The sequence below is a fragment of the Ahaetulla prasina genome, chromosome 2 (assembly GCF_028640845.1).
Source record: "Ahaetulla prasina isolate Xishuangbanna chromosome 2, ASM2864084v1, whole genome shotgun sequence".
NCBI lineage: Eukaryota > Metazoa > Chordata > Lepidosauria > Squamata > Colubridae > Ahaetulla > Ahaetulla prasina.
In genome coordinates this window covers 154,145,767-154,169,832 of record NC_080540.1, presented here as the reverse complement: position 1 = coordinate 154,169,832, position 24,066 = coordinate 154,145,767, and the positions used below count along the sequence as shown (strand labels likewise).

Below are 24,066 nucleotides of genomic sequence, written 5' to 3'. Positions count from 1 at the left end.
AAATGGACTGACTTACAGAATGAGTCCAAAACCCAGGACCAGTGGTGAAATTCAATTTTTTTTACTACTGGTTCTGTGGGCGTGGCAGGGGAAGGATACTGCAAAATCTCTATTCCCTCCCCATTCCAGGGGAAGGATACTGCAAAATCCCCATTCCCTCCCTAATCCTGGGGGAAGGATATTGCAAAATCCACACTTCTGGGGGAAGAATACTGCAAAATCTCCATTCCCACCCCACTCTGGGGCCAGCCAAAGGTAGTATTTGCTGGTTCTTCGAACTACTCAAAATTTCTGCTACCGGTTCTCTATAACCTGTCAGAACCTGCTGGATTTCACCCCTGCCCAGGACCCATGCCTCCTATGGAATTGAAATTTGGTAAAGTTGTGGCTGCTTCAGTGCGGGTATACTGTCATGGTCAGACATGGTCATGTGATAGTCTTTTCCAATGCTCCCTGCCAGCTTTCTACAAGGATAGTCGATGGGAGAGCCAGCTGGAAGTCAGAAGTCAGTCCTGCTCCTATTGCTTTTTTGCCTATGGTCATTCTGTTTCTCTGTTTAAGTAAGGAAATATCTCTGAAACAATTACCAATAGGTTGTCTAGTAATTGTTTAAGGCCAAAATAGAATGGGCCTTAATTTGGTATTGTAGAACCAGCAAAAGATAAGTCTAAAAATGGGCTAGAATTAGAATTATGGAGGGAAAAAAATTCTCAAAAAAACTATCTGGTGCATTCCCATGGGAGGAGCAGATGGGTAATAGTTTGGAATTTTGTCTGGGTCCTCTTCCTTCTGTTTGGCAGTCTAGATTGAAGGGTATGTCCTTTTTTTTCCAGGGACTACAAAAGCACAAGTACAGAAACAACATGAGGGGGGAGATAACTACAATATATAGGCACCTGCTCTAATTAGGACATCATTGATACATATTTGCATACACAGAGGCAACATATGACTTCACCCTGATTAGACCCTGGGGAGAAAGTAAAAACACAGATACAGAGATGTTACGTTATTTAATTATGCAAAAGAAATTACCAACGCCCTTTTTGGGGTACTACTGGTAGAAGGATTGGAAATCATTCCAAAAACCATGCTCTGCGTGCTTTCCTTGCTTTGTTTATTTTGTGCCCTTTTAAGGATGGTACTGAGGGCTACAATGTTATGCCATCCCTGAATTTAAACAAAATTAAATTTGTAAGAAATAATATGTGTGAGAATCATAACAATCTCGGCTATGGCCAGATTATTGGTGCTCCTAGCCTTAAAAGTGTTGCTGATAGATATGTTTACATGATGTTGTGATGGATCTGGCGTTTGTTAACAAAACCTGTGGTTTCATCTCTTACATCAATCTCAAGGCCAGGACTAGAGTTTATGTCTGTGTGCTGAACTATATGGACATCTTATCTCTGGTCATCATTGTTCCTGCAGTGGCTTAGTGTGGGTGTTTATGTGTTTAACTGACTATAGACACAACCTAGGGATGCTGTTGATGCACTAAGTGTCTAATGCCCATCAGGATAGTGATGTGGGTTTCTATCTGGAGACCTGTCTGTTGGTATTGGGGACCTCCATGTGACAGGTCCTGTTTCCAGTTGGGCCCAGGCAATCAGGTGTTAACCCTGGGGGCCTTAGCCTCAGCATACACAGACTCGCATATTAGAATTTTGCTTCAGAATGTCAGATCTAAACGTGAAGAGAATTACCATCACACTTCTGTCATGACTCAATCATTTCTCGGTCCAGATTCGATTGATAGTTATCTGTAACCTCAGATAGTTATCTGAGCTGGACCCATTTTAATGATCCACTCTAGGTACCACATGGATCTGGATGGTTTCTGGAATATGCTGATGATCTGGTGGGTGAATCTGGTGAGGGTCTGATTCACTGTTGCCAGCGTGAAGTGACTTGGGTTCTTGATGAAGTCATCCCAAATCAACCTCTCTCCCTGTTGATCAATCCTGGGTGGATCCTTATTTACTGAAAGCTTCTGGGAGATGAAGCAACAGAAATTTTGCATAGAATGTGCCAGTGGAGAAAAACTGAATCTGATCAACCTAAGGTATATGTCCGCATTTTGGTCTTTTCTGTGTTAATAAGAGACATAAACTGACTTTATTTATTCTTCCTTATTTTTTATTAGGAAGTTGTTGTCCCATAGCCATATTTGGATGGCTAATTCCCTTTTTTAAAAATTTGAATTTATATCCCGCCCTTCTCCAAAAACTCAGGGTGGCTTACACTGTGTTAAGCAATAGTCTTCATCCATTTGTATATTATATACAAAGTGAACTTTATTGCCCCCAACAATCTGGGTCCTCATTTTACCTACCTTATAAAGGATGGAAGGCTGAGTCAACCTTGGGCCTGGTGGGACTTGAACTTGCAGTAATTGCAAGCAGCTGTGTTAATAACAGACAGACTTAGTCTGCTGAGCCACCAGGCCTTTTAGAGAAGAATCAGTATAAAGAGTTCCCACCTGGTTGTGTGACCAATTATTGCATATTTTTTTTTGTAGAAAGAGTTTGCTCAAGTCTGGGGACTTGGATAATGGCTGTATCATCTTTTTACCCAAGGGATTACCAGTACTTTTTACCTCTGACCTCTGAAGAGATATCCTAGATACCTAGATATCTCTAGGATACCTAGAATGTTCTCTGCTTCTTATGAGCTGGATCCTTGCTCCTCTTGGCTTCTTGGTGCAGTTGGTGGGGAAATAGTGTCAAGGCTATTAATTGACAGAAAGTTTTGGTGCACCCCTTGCCTTAGGAATCTATCATGGAAGGGAAGGGAATTGTGGATGAGAGAGAGGATGAGATGCTGTCTATGGAACAAAGAGAGGGAAGAGCCTGCAGTCAGTCAATGGTCAGAGAAAAAAACTTTGAAAGGACATCCCCCCTCAATTGATCAGACAGTTAAAAATGATGACAGGATGTTTGTATCTTCAGATTGCAAGGTTGATGTCAGCCCTCACAGATAAACCAGACAAGAAGCACAACTAGATGACAAATCTATTTTATTACATTAAAACAAAAATTCTAGTCTGTTCTCTAGCCCCAGAAAAGGGAGAGTTGGCATTGGTTACATTAGTAATAGACCAATGATGACCAGTTGCCTTTTTTGGGATCCTGATAGGGGGATGTGATTCCACCTTGGTCCCTTAAGAACTCTCTTTTCAGTAACATTAACTGTAGTATCCTTCCAGAATGCTGCTGGGGGTTGGGGATACAATGCCTCTGATCCTTCCTCATTGGTTGGTTCCAGGCATAGGGGAGAAGGAGGAGAAAGTTGATTCAGGTGTCTCATAGACCAGGGGTCCCCAACTCCCAGGCCTCAGCCCATACAGAACTGGGCATTGGAAATTGATGAGCATGCAAATTTGCACAACTCAACTTGCGTGTGCAGCGGGTGGATGAGCATGCGCACACAGCTCCATTTATGTGAGCAGCAGAGGCGCGTGCCCACTGCTTGTGCAAATGGAGCTATGGGCACGCTCATCCATCACTCATGCAGAACCATCTCTTTCCCTCTCCCCGGCAGTCAACAAAGCCAGAAAGGTTGGAGTCTGCTGTCGTAGACCACTTTCCTTAACTCTATGTGAAACCACTGGCAGAAGTCATCTGGCAGTTTGGGGTCTGGCATTATCAATATGCTGATGATACCTAGCTTGGTATCATTACTCCAGGGAAGGCTGATGATGATATTGAAGTTTTGTCACAATGGCTAGAAACTGTGAGGATCTGGATAGAAGACAACAGGCTTCAATTGAATCTTAACAAGGCAGAGTTACTATTTGTTCATTGTATTTTTCTGTTTGTCTCCAATAATGTCTCCAGATCACGTGCAAGTCCTGATAAAAAAGTCCTCCTGGGCTTATGGTTCATGCTAGTAGAGTAGATAGGAGACACAGCCAGGGGCTTATAGCAGCAGACATTCTTCCAGTTTCTCATTTTAAATGGAATTTTAATTCTTTGCTGTTTGATAATTGATATACTAATGTTTGGAGGTTATTTGCTTGCTATTTAGTTTACTGGATAGTCAAATAAGCCTGCCATGTGCCAATCAGGTGTATAGAAATAAAATGTCTATAAAAATAGAGTTTTGCATGCTGCCTAGCTCTTTGTGAAAATAGTTCTTCTATTATGGTGTGTGCCCTCACTGTAATTGACAGATATCTGTGTAGAGAGAAATTGTGGTGTGCATGGGTTTATTATCCTACAAGTTTTTAAATAGAACAGTCAGTGTGCTGGCTATTGACTGCGCTAGGGGCAAGATACCCACATGCCTTGCTCTAGATTGGGTGTGATAAATCTCATGGAAAATTTATTTTAAAAGTGTATTGACTCATCTATGGCAAGCCCAGACAAAATTATCATCCTAGGGTTCAGGGTGGAGAGAGATGGTGGCAAACAAATCGCCAACCTGTTAACCCAGCCAAACTTTAAATTAGGTGTTGACTGCTTTTATTTCAGTCAGCATAAAAATCATACAGACTTTCAACTCTCTGAATTATCTAATTCATTACTGGCTACCCTAATAGAGATTGACACTTGCCTTAGTTGTTTTAATCATCAACAGACATGTATGTTAATACTCAATAATCACATAGCAGTCTGCTTAATCCAAGGACTAATTTAATTTAACCTGTTTCTTACCCAGGTATATTCGTTTATGTTTTCTCCAAGAGACTTTTATTGGGTATTGCCAATAGAGTCTGGCTGCTTGTTTCCCTAACTCATTTTTATCATTTCCCTGTTTTTGCAGGTTGATTTGTTCCTCCATAAATGCAATTTTTGCTGTTGTGGAGCTTAAATGTCTCTTCTAGAGATTATTTTTCCAATAAAAATCTGCATTGTTTTAATACTGGAATAATAAATATTTCCCAGCTTCATTAATTTATTAAACTTAGGAAATACACATTCCATTTGTCATCATTAAACGTCAAAGAAAGGGCACAATGCAAGATAAAAAGATATACTCCAATATACAAACAAAGAAACAGAAAAGCACATTAGAGCAGCAGAAATACAGTCTGTGGCTTGGGTATTCAACTGAGTATTCAGCTGGTAGAAGAAGGCAATAATCAAAGCCACCTGTGATCCATGCCTATAACTTGGGACATTAAGGCAGTCTACCAAGCTATTTTAATTTACGGATTGACTAATATTGGATGTTAGGGCAACCAACATTTTGAAACGATCTTGAGAGTTCATGGGCAACCAGAAAGCTACTTTGTAGTATGTTATCCTATTTAGAGTTCTTCTTCACGTTCCCCTAACTGTGGTACAAAGATAGCATAGTAGTTGTTCTTAGAGACCATGTCCTTAAGACAAGGTCTAGTTCAGGGGTCCCCAGCTCCTGGTCCATGGACTGGCACCAGACCATGCAAAACAGTGAAGCCCCATCCGCGGGATGCAGGCAGCATGAGAAACCATGCCCCTCCAGTCCGCGGAAAAAACTCTCTCCATGGAACTGGTCCCTGGTGCCTAAAAGGTTGGGGGCCCGCTAGTCTAATTGACTCATCACTATCACTGCTCACTATGCATGTAATCTGTAATTTTTTCTTTAGCTGTTTCAGTTTGAAACTTGTTTCTTAGCTGTTTTGTCTTGGGTGTGTGAACAATCTATGAAGTACCATTCATGTTCTTATTGATGATTAAGCCAGGGTTTATATCTTCTGAGCACCTTTTGGCCAGTTAAAGCTGCTCAAACCTTCCCTTAGATCCCTGGGCATTTCCTTCCATGACCAATTTGGACTGGGCTTTAGGGGGGAAAATCAGAAATTTGATTTTTAAGGATGTTTCTACTCACATAATGCTGTCCAGACGTTACCTGGGCTCATTATGTAAGAGTATTCTGGTAGATCATTACACTTGTTATTAAACACATATTCAGTGATCTTAAAAAAAAAAAAAAGTAATTCTACATGTTAGTTTAAAAAAAGGAAGGGAAAGGGGCTATTCATTGACTTATATTAGAAATGATTATATCGCTAGTTCTGCGCCAAATGAGTACGTTATAGGTTTTCTGCTGCTTCAGCTATTTCTTATGGGTGTCTCTTAGGAGGGCAGCAGTGCCATTTTCTTTATTCCCTATATAATTTGGAGTGCTGCCAATTATGGGCATTTGCTGTATTAAGCCAGATTAGAGACTTGGTCATCAGGGCAGCAAAAATTATACTAGCATATAGTTGGAGGAGGAGTGCAAGTTAACAGAGTCATGATAAAGACCACCTATTTGCCTTATGTAATAATCAGGTAGCTGCATTCTGTAGGAGCTGCTGCTTTTGAAACATCTTCCAATGTTTTGCGGTATTTTGCCTTTACCTCCTAGCCCAGGACTGTGTTTTTAATGGTGCTAAAGTTGTTTTGAGATCCATGTGGACTGTAAGGGCTGTCCTAAGATAGCTGAGACTATTTGGTGCTGATGTAAAGCCAAACTAAAATATGATTTCTCACTTTTCCACTTCTGACTGATTACCGCCCTGTTATTTTGGCCAGGAAAGGAATATTTGTACCTAAAATCTCAGGGTTCAGAGATAATTTTTCAAGAATGCATTAATGAGCTATATAACATCACACATACAACCAGTGGTGGGATTCAAATAATTTAACAACTGGTTCTCTGCCCTAATGACGTCTGGGTGGTCATGGCCATGGTGGGGGTGGCCAGGGGCTGTGACAGGCAGCACTCAGCCTCCTGCACCTCCATGGGAGAAAAAATGAGCTGCGGGGGGCGACGACGTGCCACTCCCCTGGGCCCCGTTTTGGGCCTACTAGGCAGTGGTGGGATTCAAGTAATTTAACAACCGGTTCTCTGCCCTAATGATTTCTTCCAACAACCAGTTTGCCAAACTGCTCAGAAAGTTAACAACCGGTTCTCCCGAAGTGGTGCGAACTGGCTGAATCCCACCACTGCTACTAGGCCTCTCTGCACTTACCTGGGAGCCAAAATGGGGCGCATGGGGACTCCTAGAAGGGGAGGGGAGGGCCCAGCCAGCAATTAACTACGGGTTCGCCCGAACTGGCTGAATCCCACCACTGCACATAACATAAGACTCAGGAATGCGAATACCAAATGATTACTGCCTGTGAGGTAATTCATGGCAGCAGTAGTCGTCCTATTCGCTACACCTATACATTTATTTATCTACTTTAATGAAAAGCCCTTGGTGCCCATTCCTTCAAAAAAACAAAAGAGCTCATCTTTTTCTTTATGAAATAATAATGTACAATATGGTTACTCCTCTCTCAGAGTGGACCACCCCTGAAAAAACTAACATTTTCCATTCGCCATTAGCTCTCTCTAAAACTACAGTTCAAATCTCTATAACTTTAAAAGCAGCCCGACATGTGGTTATTAATGTTGCCAGCTAGATCAGGGCCAGTGCTTTCAAAGTAATCTTTTTAAAAGTTTTGTTTTCCTAGAAATCCTGTTAGTCTCTCTGATTCTAGGTATTTTGATTGTAGCAGGCTAAGAAGGGAGCCATCAGTCTTGAGTCTAGAAAACATTTAAGAAGTACCTGGATCCTAGATTCAGTCTTGTCCAAGTTGATGCTTTTCAGAAGAGTTGAGGCTGAGATAACTCCCAGCATCTCTAGCCATCACATCAATAGGTTAGCTGATTCGGAAATGGTTGCTGTTCTGATTCCAGTATATCTGTAAAGCAAATAGGCTTAGGGCCAGTTATAAAATCCCAATGGATTTAATTGTCTTCATTTTTCTAAATAAAAACTTGTAGCTATTAAAATGCTCAAGAGTATTGTTAAATCTATGGATAATTAATAATAGTCAAAATGTTTTAGTTGTTGCTTAATGCTTAGGAAGATGAATATGTTGGCATTCTTACAACATATAAAGCATTTAGAGGGAAGACAATGCCAATGGATGATATGAAATGGGTCTTAAATGTGTTTGGAAATTAGTTTCATTTAGAGGGAAGAGTCTCTGTTGTATTTATTAATGTGAGCTTCAAGTGGATGCTTAATGTTGTTTCAGACATGAAAATAAAGAAACCGAGTTTCTTTCTTGCTGGTTTTCCATTTAGTTATATTGCTTCTGAATTGTAGATTAGACAAAGACTAGGCCTTCTGGATGATTAAAGAGATCCAAGTTCTGTTGATTTTGTTGATTTTTTTAAACAAATTATGTTTAAAATTAAGGTACAACAGTGATGTGCATGCAATCTTTTGACTAGGCAATGAAAGCGAAGTGAGACAACCGTTTACGGATACTTTTTAAAAGACTGGGAGTTTGATTATTGCATTTTAACTAGTTTTTAATGATACAAAACATGGGGTTCTTTCAGTTTGTATGTTAATATCTATAGATAGATTGGCTAATATCTTTTTAATGTTCATTTAGAAAAAGAAAATCTGGTAATCTCTTTCCTTGCTATTAATTTAAAGAAGGGACATATTTGTTGATACTCCACCATTCCTTGGCTATAACCATGCATATTTCTAAATAGTTTTTACTTGATAACAGAAGCTGCTACTACTGATTTAGTTTGACATTGTTGATGGCAGTCAAGACATACCTGCAATTTCTCAGAGAATATGTGTACAAGATGCCTTTGAGGTGACCATACTTAATTTCTGAACAGTTTTAGTATTGTATTTCTGCAATGATATTGACCTCACTTTTACAAAAGTAAGGTACAGAAATATTACTGGCATGTTAGTTGTTGTTTCTGTTTAATACAGCACATGATTTGTTTCTTTCTTAACTTTTAATTCTTAATGTGGTGGTTGTTTGAAGGCTGTTGTGGAATCACAGTCCAGATTTGGAAAATCAAAAGCATGGGAGGATGGTTTTCCCAAGTATCTCAGACAGGGGTCAGCAACCTGCGGCTCTGGAGCTGCATGTGGCTCTTTCACCCCTCTGCTGGTGCTCCCTGTCACTCAAAATATGCATCATAACCGCCAATGTGCGGCACCCACCGGTATGCAATTTATTGAGCTTTTCAACCCCCAGTAGGCCAGCATGGATAAATCCAAGAAAAGAAAAGTTTCAGAAGACAACATAACGTTTAATTCAAGTACATATGCTAATTTTGTGGCCACTCAAGAAATAGTCAGGCACGGGAAGGGTTTTGTGGCTCCCGGTATTCTCTTTCCTGTGGGAAAAGAGCCCAAAAATCCTAACCCAAACCCTGATCTCAGAGGTAAATGCTCTCTCATAGACCAGATTTCCAAGTTATTTCCACCTCTTCTGAAGAAAACTCATCCATGTTTGTCATGTTAAGGTGATTCTGGAATATTGCTGCTCTGTTACTTGCAGTAAGAAGTCACCGTTTTCTGTCATACATGTTTTTTAATATCTACCTGAAAGTATGAAATAGCTTATATTGATCTGGGATATATTCATGATGCTGATTCTTTCACTGTTTTCCTTTTCCAGTGGAAGCAGATTTCTGATTTTCTAAGAGTTTGGATGATGCAACATTCTGAAGCTAGGAGCTATTTTGTAACTTGAGGCAGGATAAATATACATTGATGATAAAATTCTAATGTGTTCTCACATATTATGCATAACAATAGTAATAATAACAACAATAATAAATAATAATATATATTGCAACAAACCATAATAATATAATGATCCCTCAGTAAGGCACTAACCTCATGAGATTGTATGGCATGTGCGCTTTGAGGAAAATGAAAGCTATGACATTCAACCATATTGGACAGAGCTAATCAGAGGAGGCAGTAATAATGATAATGTAATAAAAGCAAGAACAGAATGTTTTTCCTGGCAAGGAAAAGCATTACGTGGTCAATTTCTACAAAATATTGGGAAAGTGAATAAAGTCGAAACCTGGCATGGTTTACAATTGGAAGGCTAGAAAAAGACATTGAAGGCTTGATTTTGGCTGACCATGAACAAGCTATTGAAGCTAAATCTATGAAGGCCAGAATTGAAAAATCATCAAATGATTCAAAATGCAGATGGTGCAAAGAGGCAGAAAAAAACAGTAGATCAGACAGCCTGTGCAAGAAGGTTGCACAGATTGATTATAAACAACAACATAAGATAATCACCAAAATGATTCACTGAAATATCTGTAAAAAATATCCTGTGTCATTAATGAAAAAATGGTGGGAACATGGATTTAAAAAAATAGTTGAAACTGAGCAATTTAAAATATTGTGGAATTTCTGAATATAAATTAATAAAGTTTTAGCTCATAACCCAACAGATTTAACGGTGGTTGAAAAGAAAAAGTGTGGCAATACCAGGAGATAGTAAAATAGAAGACCAGCTAAAGAACTGGCAACTATGATTTCATATTGTTGTGTAAATGATGATGATAATGATGATGATGATGATGATGTCTGGATAGTGGACATTGCAATACCTGGAGACAGAGAGTGGAGTAGAAGAGAAGAGAAGAGAAAGAACTGGAGAAAAATCACAAAATACAAAGACTTATAGACAAATAGAAGTAAATATGGCAAAAGAAAGCAAAGATAATATCAGTAGTCATAGGTGTCTTGGGTGGCATCTGGATCACCACTTGAACAACATCAGCACTGGCACATCAGTCAATTGCAAAGTACAGCTTACATCCTGTGATGATGCCTTTTTAAAAAAAAAAAAACCACAAGTTTTTATTTTTTAATCCCCCCCCCCACACACACATACATGGTTTATGAACAGAGTATTGGCCATATCATATCTTATACAATTCAATATATTCAAATATATTTTACTTAGTTACAATTTTTGTCAGAATATTCTTTTTCATAATTTTTATTCATATCATAATAGTTCCTTGCTCATTTCACTAAGTCACATCTTCATTCGCCCTCAAGTTTTAATTTCTCCATTTTTATTAGTATTCATTCTCTTTCATTCTTTTTTTTTAACTGTTTCAATTTTTATCCTAATATATTCAAATATATTCGGAGTTGCCTTTCTTCCATTTCATCTTTTCCTTTTCACAGCAATCCTTTCTTCTCCTTCTCACTCCTCTTCCTCCCTTCTTTCATCCTACCTACTTTCTTCTCTCCTCTCCTACTCCTTCTCTACTTCCCCTTCCTTTCTCCCCCTCCTCCCTACTTCCTCCCTATCTAACCTTCTCTCCTACTCTTATTTCCCCTACTTTTCCTCCTCTCCTCTTCCATTTCTTCTTTCTTTCTCTCTCCCTCCTTCTCCTTTTCCATCTCTTCTCCTTCTTCTTATCTCTCTCCATTGGTGTATTTATTTTCATTTCAATATTTCTGGTGTCCAGAAAGAAAATGATTTTCTCATTTATTGAGTATATTTCTCAAATCTCCCCTCATATATTTTAATTATTAACATTGTCTTCATCTTATTCCATTTGTATCTTACAATCAATTAATACAACCTTCCACCTCTTATTTTCTTAGAGTTATTATTCATAGTTCAATAATAATTATTCTCTTCCAATAGTGTACATCATTTACTAACATTTCAATTTTATTTCCTTTTACATCTTAATTTCAATCATTTTCACTTATAAACCATACTATCTTTCACATTTCATCTGCTGGACTATTTTTTTAAAAAAAACCCGATGTACTTCTTTTTTACCTTCTTTCCAATTTTATATCTTAAGTTTAATTAATTTTTCCATTCTTTTATATATTTAAAATTTATTTCCTTACCATCAACTATAATTCTCTCTCATTCCATGCATTCTCAAACACAAAAAGAAAAAGAAAAAAGACATTCAAGAGTCAGGTACAAGTGGTGGGATAAGGCTATGTAATCAAGTCAGAATCCCAATGAAAATCTGGAATTGGACAGTTTTGTATAGTATTGTTAGCACTATAGAAGGGACACGGTGGCTCAGGGACTAAGACAGCTGATCTTGTCGATCTAAAGGTCGGCAGTTCAGTGGTTCGAATCCCTAGTGCTGCCATGTAACAGGGTGAGCTCCTGTTACTAGTCCCAGCTTCTGCCAACCTAGCAGTTTTGAAAGCATGTAAAAATGCAAGTAGAAAAAATAGGGACCACCTTTGGTGGAAAGGTAACAGCGTTCCAGGCGCCTTTGGCGTTGAGTCATGCCGGCTACATGACCACGGAGACGTCTTTGGACAGCGCTGGCTCTTCGGCTTTGAAACAGAGATGAGCACTGCCCCCTAGAGTCGGCAACGACTAGCACGTATGTGCGAGGGGAACCTTTACCTTTACCTAATTATGGTTGTATTAAAAGGTTTAAATTAAAAAGATCAAAATTTCATTCCACGTGGTGGTGGGGGGAGATCATTGGGTTTTGCTGTAGGCATACCTTTGTGGGTCCCATTTTGCTGACTCCCAACTTTTATGGGTCGTGGTAATTATTGTGAAAACGTGTCTATGTGTGGTTTAATTTTTTTGCCTGCCATATCTGTGATTCTTTTTTGTTGTTGTTGTTGTTGTTTTCAAGCAAATCTTGAAAATGCAATTTGGCCTGTCAGCAAAGATTTAATATCTTTTAAATATTTTGTATTTAAAAATGTACTCCTTTTGGAATGAATGTAAAACTAAGCAGTATAAAAATGAGCAATTCAAGCTGAAATGAACACGTCTGCTCTCCTAGGCTTTGGTCCCCCTATAATTTCCTCATTCTAGCTTCCCATCGCAAGCAATATAATTGGTATGCTACAAATAAAATGTTTTATTCTTTGGGGATTTCCAGCCAATTTTAGAACCATATTATTTACCTACATAAAGCAGTTTGATCCCTCTTTAAAATTTCTTTTCTTTTCAAGCAATGTTTAACTGTTAGCAATATAACTGCTAATTAGCAACTGTAATGACAGTGGGGAAAAAACTATAATTAACAGTGTTAAGTTCATTGACTGATTGGCCTTAGGTAATTATATGGGGATATAGACAAAGATGTAATTCCTTGACTTACAACTTGCCCTCATACTTAGGACCATTGCAGCATTCCTGCAGTCATGTGATCAAAATTTGGGCACTTGGCAACCAGCATGTATTTAAAATGGTTGTAGTATCTCAGAGTCACCATTTGTGGCCTTTCCAGTCAGCTTCCAACAGGCAAAGTCAATGGGGAAAGCTGGATTCCTTTAATGTCTGTGTGATTCATTTAACAGTGACAGCAATTCACTTAAGCAAAAAGGTTGTGTAATTTTGGGTGTAACTCCCTTAATGACCACCTCGCTTAGCAGTGGAAATTCCGGTTTGAATTGTGGTTGTAAGTTAAGGGCCACCTATATCGGCAAAACCTGAATACAGTGTAGTCACCACATGTAGTAGAGTTACATGTCGTTTGTCCATCATTGATGAAAATGTCTATGGAGATTCTCAGTCACACAGGTCATGATTGTCCAGAAGGTGCTTTTTCAAGAGGCAACTGGACTTTCTGGTTTTTCTTCTAAGACATTCTTATCCAAGAAGCTTCTTCAGCGCTGATTCCCCATTGTCTATCCTGACAGTTAGAACAATTAATAAGTGGAACGACTTGCCTTCAGAAGTTGTGAATGCTCCAACACTGGAAATTTTTAAGAAAATGTTGGATAACCATCTGACTGAGATGGTATAGGGTTTCCTGCCTGGGCAGGGGGTTGGACTAGAAGGCCTCCAAGGTCCCTTCCAACTCTGATGTTATGTTATATGTTATGTTAGTCAGAGCTGAAGAAGCTTCTTGGATGAGAAGCGAAACATTTTCAGAGAAAAACCAGAAAGTCCAGTTGTATCTTGAAAAAAAGCACGTTTGAGACATTGATGAAAACCTTGACACCATTAGTCACGTTAAAACTAAACATTGTATGTTCTAAGATGACTGCTCAGCCAATTTAGGCACAGTATGGTGCCTATTACTATTGGAACTAACTTCGCTTGCATTGCCACGTTCTACTTCTAGTTACAGTTTTATGTATTTGATGGAAGGGGGGGGGGGTTCTCTCTAATTCTTTCTCTTCTATTCCTCTGTCTCCAGGTAGTGCTATGTCCGCTATCCAGACTTTTTTGTCTTTCTTATTGACAGATGTTAAGTCTGGGAAGTTAGGCAACGGGGTGCTGGTCTGTTTGAATTCTAAAGTTCCCAGCGCGATTTAGCTTCTTCATTTTCTACAACTTTGCCGATGTTTTGGTCCTACCTGATCTTGTTTGCAGGTGAATCGTATTTCTTGCAGCTATTCCAATGCACCATTGCTGCTACTTTGTCATGTTGTTGTTTGTGATCAGTATGGAGACCGAGGAATTACTGAGGCGACAACGAGGTAACGATAAACAACTGCTTTTATTCAGCAACAGGCAACTTCCAAGAACCGGCAAAATGCCCGCATCTGATAGCTCTTATATAGGGCTTCAACTGAATAGGGGCTACCTGAGGATCTAAATTCAACGAAATTGGAGTGTACTAGTATACCTCCCCAAAGAGCCACAAAAAACTGAGCCAAATTCAGCAAAAAGGAAGTCATAACTATCCCCAGACACGGAATGGATGCCAGAGATGCCCAGGCCCAGGCCCAGACAGCCAAACCAGTCCAACCCCAATAAGGTCGGAAGGGAGCCTTTTACCACAATCAAGGGAAGAAATCCTGTAAAGTTATCGGACCCTACATGAAAATGGCTCTGCCCAATAACAGGAATGGCCTTGCCCTAATAGTCCTGGAGGTGGACAGGGCAAGGGCACAGCTGACTGGATAGGAGGGAGGGAATTATGCATTTTACAGTGGCCATGAGATAATTGACTTAGAAGACCCCGTGTTGATTTCCATGGGACATGCCACCCCCTCCAGTTTGACAGTTAAAGTCAGCTTCTTTGAGTCAGCCGAGCTTCACTGATGAAAAATGACCTCGGCGACCTTGTGGCCAGAGGAAACGGCAAAATGGTTCTCACCCAGATGTGGCTTGCTGGAAACACCCTACTTCAATTCTTCAGGAGACTGGCCAGTAGAGTGGCAAACTCTGGCAATATGGCCAGACTTGCCACAGTGACGGCAAACAGCAGAGTGGAATCGACAGGATGAGCGAGGGTGAAGCTCCCTGCAGCTGAGGCAAGAAGCAGGTCTTACTCTTGTCAGCCGTTTCCTCCCGGGCGGCAAGGTTTTCAAACGGTCCACCTCAGCTTCCTCATCTGAGGTGTCCTCAAAAGCGACCTCTTCACGGTGCACCCCCGCGGTCTGACTAGCAGGGGTGTGAAATCTTCGGATGTCGGCAGTAGACTTGTCCGACATCTCAACGGCTCGCGCCTCATCTATGGCACTTTGAAGGGTCAAGTCCTTCCTGGCCAGCAATCGCTGCTGCAGCTAAAAATCCTTCACTCCGCTGACCAACTGCTCCAAGAGAGCGTCATCCAGGTCTCTGAAATCGCAGTCCAGGGCAGCGGTCCTGAGGGAAGCAACATTTCAGCGATTCCTCCTCCTCCTGCAAGCGCTGTTGGAATTTAAAATGGCGAGCAATTCAGGACGGGGTTGGAGTGTAATGTGCCTTCAGCTTTTCCTTCAGGACATCCCAGGCCACTGTATGTACCAGCTGAGAGGCGACCAGGGCGCGGGCAGTGGCAAAGACTTCGGGGCCGCATGCGTTTAAGAAGTGCGCCTGCTTACGGCTGCTTGACAGCTCAGTGTAATCATGGGCTTCCAGGAAGCATTCAAAACACTCCTCGTACGCTTCCCAAGTTTCTGCATTGGCAAGGAATGGGGCAAACTCGGGAGGAGCCACCCCCGAGCCGGTTTGATGGTGTGCGTGGGAGAATTGCCAACTGCGATGTCTCATTGCTTCGTGACTAATGCGATGCTATCTCAGTGCCTGCAGCTCTTGTTGACTTAGCTCTAATCGCCTCAGTATCCCACCTTCATCGCCAGTGATCAGTATGGAGACCGAGGAATTACTGTGGCGACAACGAAGTAACGATAAACAACTGCTTTTATTTAGCAAAAGGCAACTTCCAAGAACCAGCAAAATGCCCGCGTCTGACAGCTTTTATATAGCGAGTTGTCAGACAGATCAACCAATCAATACAACAGAAACTCCCGCGTCATTCGTTGCTATGCACCGCAGCCAATGGGATGCAGCCTCTTATTCATCCCTTTGGCTTGCCCGACACAACAGTTTGTAAGTCAGTTTGTCTGATGTTGTTGTAGCAGGTAACTAAGTGGTCCACTTATTTCTTCAGCTTCTTTGCCGGGATGGCATTTGCTGTCTATTGCTGTCTTTCCAATTTTGGCTTTGTATGCATTTGTTCTTAAGGCTTGGCCTTCTGTGACTAGGATTAGCTCCTCCTCTAAAATGATTGAGTTTATGAGGCATGCCAAGCCTGGCCCTCTGCAAAGAAAAAGAAAGGGAAAAAAATGCCAGTGGCAGCCAAAACATTTGCTTTTGGATTAGAGCAGACATGGGCAGCTATGGCCCCTTAAGAACCTGTGGACTTCAACTCCCAGAATTCCTGAGCCAGTATGACTGAATGGCTGGCTGAGGAATTCTGGGAGTTGAAGTCCACAGCCCGTAAAGGGGCCACTGTTGCCCACCCCTGGATTAGAGGGTGCTCTGCGCAGCCTTGGAAGAGCTGCACTCTCTTTGCAGAGCCTTGGGAACACAAGGGCAGGTCTTTAGAAAAAAAAAAATCTCCATGAAGCCACCTTTAGTGTTCCAGCCCTGCCCCAGGAGCATAGGAAAGGAGGTATTTTAAGACACTACATCACAATATTTTAAAAAAATTCTTTGCTGATAAAGAGCCAAGCCAGATGGCCTCATGGGAGGAAGAAAACAGTAAAGATCAGTTAGCATGATGATAGGCAGGGCAGTGAGGGCGGCTAGGCTAGTGCCTCCCAGGCTTCGTTTGGGGGGTGGGTGGGTTACTTCATTCTCTTGGAATCTCCTGAGCATTTGGAGCTTCCTGTGGGGCAGCTCCTTCGTGCTCCAGTGTGGAAGCTAACCAGTGTTTGGCCCTTGGGGAGCTTGGCTGCTTTGTGCTGCACTGTTGAAACTTTCCCGGTGTTTAAGGGCATAGATGGGAGGGGAAGATAGGTAGGTAAGAGGAGTTACAGCCAGAGGTGGGTTTCAGCAGGTTCTGACCAATTCTGGAGAACCGGTAGTGGAAAATTTGAGTAGTTCGGAGAACTGGTAAATACCACCTCTGACTGGCCCCACCCCCATCTATTCTCGCGAGTTCCAGCTGATCGGGAGGAAATGGGGATTTTGCAATAACCTCCCCCTGGAGTGGGGTGGGAATGGAGATTTTGTAGTATCCTTCCCCTGCCACGCCCACCAATCCATGCCATGCCCACCAAGCCATACCCACAGAACTGGTAATAAAAAATGTTGAAACCCACCACTGGTTACAGCCCCACCTCCTGGGCAGTTGTAAGTGTGGACAGGTTGGCAAGAGCCAAAACTGTGATCATGTGACTGCAGGGAGAAAGCTGCAATGGCTGTAACTTAGAACACAGGTCGTAAATCGCTTCACTCAGCACTGTCATAATTTTGAACGATCACTGAATGAACCATCGTAAGAGTGAAGCGGTGGCCTACAGGGGGAGCTGTTGCTTCACAATCAGGAGGCTGTGAGTTCAATCCTAGGTAAGAGGCAGAGATATATCTCTCTCTGGGCACACTGAGACTATATCTGCTGAACAAAACTCCGCATTGGCGACAGGGAGGGCATCTGGCCATTAAAACACTCTGCTAGCTCCATTCAGTTGCCCAGACTCCACCCCGCCAAGGATTATGGAGTCGTTAAATGAAGATGATGATGACTGAATGAACCATCATAACTAGAGGATTACTTGTATTAAGATTATGAAAGTGGGAGCAGAAAAATAAGAAGTACCCTTCTGTAATTTAGAATTACAACAGAAGGGCAGTAGAATTACCCTTCTGTAATTTATGATAAATTAGCAAGATTTCTTATTCCATTAATTAACAACAGTAGCAGTTATTCCCCCAATACTGTATAGCTAAATTAAGCTTCCAAAATGCAGGAAACTTGAGTTTATCAAATACAGTAAACCTAGTTCACTTCTAATATTAAGAACCAATTCCGAAGCTTGGTATTTGTTCAAAGAGTCCGGATCATTAACTCCATCTATGACTTTTTGCAAATTGCTGTGGCGCTTTGATCCTGGGGTTCTAATAAAAAAATAAGATTTGAAAGATCACCCCAGTCCTTGGAAAAGATTTAGGTTTTTTTTTTAACCACCTTGTCAGCCTTCATAATGGTAGTGCAGCAAATTTCCAAGGTATATGGTCTTATGTGAAATAATATATCCCCCCCCCCCTGCTCCTCCTCCAGCGTCTTCAATATGTAGCCTGCTTTGCAAATAAAATAAAATAAAATACAATAAAAAATAGCAGGTTGCAATTGTTTACTCAAAAAGGTCTCCAGTTATGAATGACCTTGTTTCTCTTCCTGCACTGAAACAAAGCCATTGTACTGCGTTTAAAAACATTATGTCATGTGCCTTTTGGTGCTAGTATGCTATTATTCCTGTGAAGCTTGCTGGGCTTAGCTTAAAGAATATTAGGAATTACATTTTAAGGTATTCTGATCAAATTTATATTTGGCTCAAATTGGTTATTTTCCTCTGATGAAAGAATATATCATTAAATGTACTACAAACAGCAAAAGAGCAAAGGTCCACATACTGAGAAGTGTAAAAATTCTCATTGTATATATCCATGATGGCGAACCTATGGCACATGTGCCACAGGTGGCATGCAGCACCCTCTCTGTGGGCATGCAAGCCATCACTCCAGTTCAGCTCCGCCGCGCCTGCATGCGTGCCTTCCTCCGGCCAGCTGGTTGTTGGGTCTCTGCCGCGCATATGTAGGGTGCATGCAAGGGTGTATGCGTGGGGGGGTGGGGCACATGCGCGGGGGCCGCAAGCGCATTGCATTGTGGGGGTTAAGGCGCACACGTGCTTTGGGTACTCAGTCCAGAAAAGGTTAGCCATCACTGATATATATCCATACGTGGAATATATATCTGTGATTATACATAGAACCATCAGTATTGTGAAAATATTCTCAGACTGCTGCCTCATGAAGTTTTTTGAAGTGTCTTGTCTTAATCACCTTTTCAAATTTCTTTACTGAGTATTTACTTTCTGTCTACTGAGAACTGTGGTTATATATACCGGGGGTGTCAAACTCGATTTCATTGAGGGCCACATCAGGGTTGTGTTTGACCTCGGGGGCCAGGGTGGGTGTAGCCAGGGTGGCCATGGCCAGCTCAATGTCACTCGTGTCGGGGGCGCCTGTGGTGGCCCGAGTGCTCTGCCAGCAAAAACAGGCTCCCGGGCTCCAGTTTTTGCCTGTGATGGCCTCCTTCAACCCTCTGCCAGCAAAAACAGAGCTTGAGAGGCCCTCCCGAGCTCCATTTTCTCTGGCAGAGGCATCGAGGGTTGTTGTTTTGCTGTTTCCAGGGCAGCCCCACAGGCCAGATCTAATCACCCTGCTGGCCGAATCCGGCCCCCGGGCCTTGAGTTTGACACCCCTGATATATACACTCAAAGGGAGATCTCTCAAAGCATTGTTTCAGAGACCTTAACTATTTCAATAAAAGAATGTCATACATTGGTATATATCAATTTTTAAGTTTAATAAGACTCCAAACAGTTACAGAGTGAAACCAGTAAAGTTTATTAATAATGTCCCAAATATGTCTGCCTCAGTCAAAATGGTTTTATTTTTAAATATTCCCACAGGGATTGAAACAGGTTTACAAAAAGAAGCCCGCAATCAGACACCAACTCCATCTGCGGTTCCTGCACCATCTTCATCTAAATATCACCGAGGACGCTCTGGGGGAGCCAGAGACGAACGCTACCGGTCTGGTAAGGAAGCTGCAAAATCACCTGATGAATTTTGAACCAAATGAACCTTCGTAGCTTTGACTAAATAATAAACAGAAAAATTAGTTATGACATGCTGAGGGTGCTACAGGAGGGGGGAAAAAAGAAAAGGCCAGCTGGGATCATTAGATGTTGGCAAATTATGATGTAGACTATGGTTACAAAATATTGAAAGCCTGAGTTTTCCCCTCTCCTGCTTATACCCCAATTAATTAGGGTGAAAGTAATCTCCGTTTATTTCTAACACTTTCTCTGTTTCCTGGGCTTAAAGCATGTTTTCATTTTTTAACAGTTTCTCCAAGGTCACCTTTGCTTTTTTAATTATGTTTTTATATATCTACCTTTGTTTCATTTGAACAAGAGACCATATTCTGATTACACAAGGTAAATATCCTCTTTTCACAGTAGTTAGTTAGCTAGCAAGCAAGCATTTGGCTTCTCACAGTAAAGATTAACGTCCACTTCACATGAGAAGAATTAGCACGGTGGAATTCAGCTCACACTGTTGAGACATTTCTTTTCACTGGCTATGAATATTATGTTTGGAGATTACATAAGATTCTCACGTAAGAGTGTGACGCTGACATCTTCCATATACTGTTTCCAGCTGCTGTGAAGTAGTAAGGGAATTGGAGTACAGCTACCTGCTGTGGAAAGGTTTGCTTTGTACAGACAGAACTTGCATCTTGACATGGGAGGAGATCTCTCCTCCCCCTTCATGTCCACAGACTTATTTTGAAGAAAATACATGAATAAAAGAAACAGTTTCCTTCTATCCTGAGTTTTTGTAGTCGTTACATGTTACTGAGGAGTTCTGATCTTCTTGAAATTAGCTTCTTGCTTTACCTATATTTGAACTTTGGTAAGAATTGAAGGAGTCTCAAAAAGAGACCTATTTTCTGCAAGATGGAGGGCTGGTGGCAGTATTGCAGGCTAACTCACTGCTCGCTGCCAGGAGTTTGATTCTGAACAGCTCAAGGTTGACTTAGCCTTCCATCCTTCTGAGGTCGGTAAAAGGAACTAATTGTTGGGGTCAATATGCAAATATTGCTTCTTCATTGTAAACTGCCCAGAGAGTACTCTAGTCTAAAGCAATATGGGGCAATATATAAGCCTAAGCGTTATTGCTATTGCTAAGATGGTGCTCACTTATATTTTAAAAAACTATTCATAGTCTGCAGTGCTTTTACACTGATAGTCAGTGCAGAAGAACCTCAGTATTTTCTGCATCAGCTCTGTCCCAAAGGTGTTTTTTTTTCCTTTTGGAAAATCACTTTTGAAACAACCATGACCTGGATCATTGAGAATCTCCACAGACATCTATGTTCTGTTCTTGCTGCAGATATACGATTTCCAGATTGGGAATCTGTATGTGGCACATTCAATAAGAGTAGTTCTTATACAAAACAGTTGAAAACCAAATGTTTAAATTCAGGCCAATCTAAGTATTTCAGCAGAATACAAAATGTTTGATATTGTTGAGCAATATCCAGATTTTGCCATAGTAGATTCAAATAAGTTCTGTCTATGTTTAGGACCTGAAATTTCCTAAAATTGAGGGAATTTCTTAGCGTTATTGACATATAAGTAATCTATAATTATTATCAAAGGTCTTACTTTACAAATGATATTCTTACTTTAGGTCAGTGGTTCTCAACCTTTATAGTGCTGAGACCCCTTTAATACAATTCCCCATGATGTGGCGACCCCAACTGATCTCAGTGCACTTCAGCAGCTGCAGAAGGGGGGAAAAAGCGGCAAACTGTTTTTTTGAATTTATTGCTCCTGAAGCCGTATTGGCTAGCGATCTGAACTGCTTGCGATTGCCTTGAGGATGGAGGCATTAAAGCGGAGACTCCTCCCCTATTAAGTTTATGGCACCTGAAGCCAGATTAGGCTAGCGATTGGGAGTGATTGCAGCTGGCTTCAGAGGGAGACATCAGAGCAAAGATTTCTCTCTTTTTTAATTCATCATGCCTGAAGCTGAATTCGGCTAGCGATTTGAAGAGCCTGCAGCTGGCTTGTGGAGTCAACCATTGGAGTGCGATTCTTCGACTCGCAAGTATACCTCCCATATTTCCGATGGTCTTAGGCGACCCCTGGTAAATCGTCATTCGACCCCTAATGGGGTCGCGACCCACAGGTTGAGAACTGCTGCTTTAGGTGCTTCGCATAATCTATTCCAATAGCCAATCTATTACTGAAATGTTTATCTGTAGCTATGAATTTGAAACTGTTTCACAGTTGCCAGTTGATATGAATTATATGAAAAGTCACTTTTAGCTATAAATGTATTCAGACCTTGAACGCACAAGTATTTTTTTTTTAATCCATCTGGATAAGGTGAACTTTTGCGTCCATATGTTCCTTCTTATTGTGCTCCAGAATGAATGAATGAATCATGTTGTGTTCGTTTCATCTTAGCTCTGTGTTATTGTGCTTGTCCAAATGAGTCATATTGTGTAAATGGCATATTCAGCATGAACTCTGTTATTTTTGCATAACCTCCTGCAGACTTTATGACCTTGGTCCCTGTCATCTTGATGAAGTCGTTCTTCTGGACCATATTGTTCAACAGATTACCGTTGAATTTAAAAACTGTACTAGCCCTTTGAAACCAGGCAGTCAGTTGTGTTAAAATAGTTGTAGATTTATCCAACTAAAAAGCTGTACTTTATCTAACTTTAAGAGATGTGAAGGGCTATTAACATTCATGTATTCTTCAACTATTGTGTTTTCAGCTTCTATTGATGTTTTGCGTATCTAGACATTTGCCTTTCTGCAAATTCAAACATCTCAGTATGATTCCTTTTGTAAAATGGAAATCTTCTAAATATGAACATTAGTGGAGAATATGTCAAATTTGTGTGAAATGGAATTAGAAATCAGATCGTGTATGTTTAGCTTTAATTTACATACAATATACCACATCAGAAATTCCTGCTTCAAGAATGAGAAAGGAAATTATATTCACCACTGAACCAGCATAGTATCAGCCTGTGTTATTCAAAAAGATTTCCAATTCTCTGGATCAGTTTGTTAGAGACATAAGAGCTGTAGAAATAGCTCTTTCTAAAGAGGAAAAAAATCTCTGTACTCTTTCTGTAACCACAATCTTACCCATTAAATATGTTTAATAATTCATTTTAGTCATATGAAATTTTCTTCAGAAAAGCATGCAAGTATAAATGTTTCTTGTTTTAAAATATTCTATCCCATTGATCAGCAGAAGTTCACATTCTGTGAAATCAGCGAAGCTTTCAGAGACACTATGTCAATTTGTGTAGGCTGTGCCTAAAAAAATTAAATGATACAACTTGGTTCAGCTTCTGTTGTTAGCAATTATACGATTAACCTTGCTATATGGCTTCATGATCAGTTTGCTAAACGGCTATAAAAGGATACTTCTGTTTTAGACGTATGATTAAAGGCTCTGCTCTTACCATGCAATGTTCTTCTTATTTTCTTACGGATTTGCTTCTATTTTTCAGACATCCATACAGAGGCAGTGCAAGCTGCATTGGCAAAACATAAGGAACAGAAGATGGCCCTGCCTATGCCCACAAAAAGGCGCTCTACGTTTGTACAGTCTCCAGCTGATGCCTGCACGCCTCCAGGTTAGAAATCAACTGGGAACCAATTGATTTCCTTTCTGAGAACTTGAATTTGTACTGACTTTTTGTTTGATGAATGAGTCATATTTAGAAAAATATTTTTTTTACATATGAAATATGTACCTTCTTTCCCTTTAAAGGAAACTTTATGAACTCCAAACTTATTTTTTGCTTTTAAAATATTTTTCACTTTTTGAAGATTGTTGTCTCCCCAGATATACTTCGTTTGCTTTAACAAGTCTCTCAAGTGAAATGGAATGTATATTTGTCGTTTATTTTATTGATTCAGAATGTTCCCAACAATGTGCACGGAAGATGTATCTACTGTTACTCTCATCAGAATAGATTTCATTAATGTGAAGGGATTCTGTGTTGCAGAATTGAGATTCCATATACACCTCTCCAGATAATATACCTGATACTATCTTTTTTAAAACAGTCGTTGCTAGTGATTGAGTGGTTGATATGTGAAATAGATGAAGGGAAATTATTGTTCATAGAGAATGTGGCATTCCCTATTTGTCGAGATTTCCAATCAACACAGCCAATGAAATAGCTTCAAATCCCGTTGCTGTAGGACTGCCAGCACCTTCCTCTTGTCAGTTGGACACATGAATGAAGAGAGGAACTGTGTTAAATGTGTTTCTACTTTGTGTTTTTTCTCATTCAAATAAA

The 24,066-nt window shown here is 40.6% G+C and overlaps 1 protein-coding gene across 4 annotated transcripts in view; it reads left to right on the top strand.

Moving 5' to 3' along the window:
• Positions 1-24,066, top strand: part of DIP2B (disco interacting protein 2 homolog B) — a 212,466-nt gene that overhangs the window by 109,866 nt on the left and 78,534 nt on the right. For all 4 annotated transcript variants that reach the window (XM_058171146.1, XM_058171147.1, XM_058171144.1 and 1 more), the window contains 2 exons: positions 19,631-19,759; positions 23,269-23,394. In XM_058171146.1, coding sequence (XP_058027129.1) covers positions 19,631-19,759; positions 23,269-23,394 — 255 coding nt within the window. The remainder of the gene's footprint in view (positions 1-19,630; positions 19,760-23,268; positions 23,395-24,066) is intronic.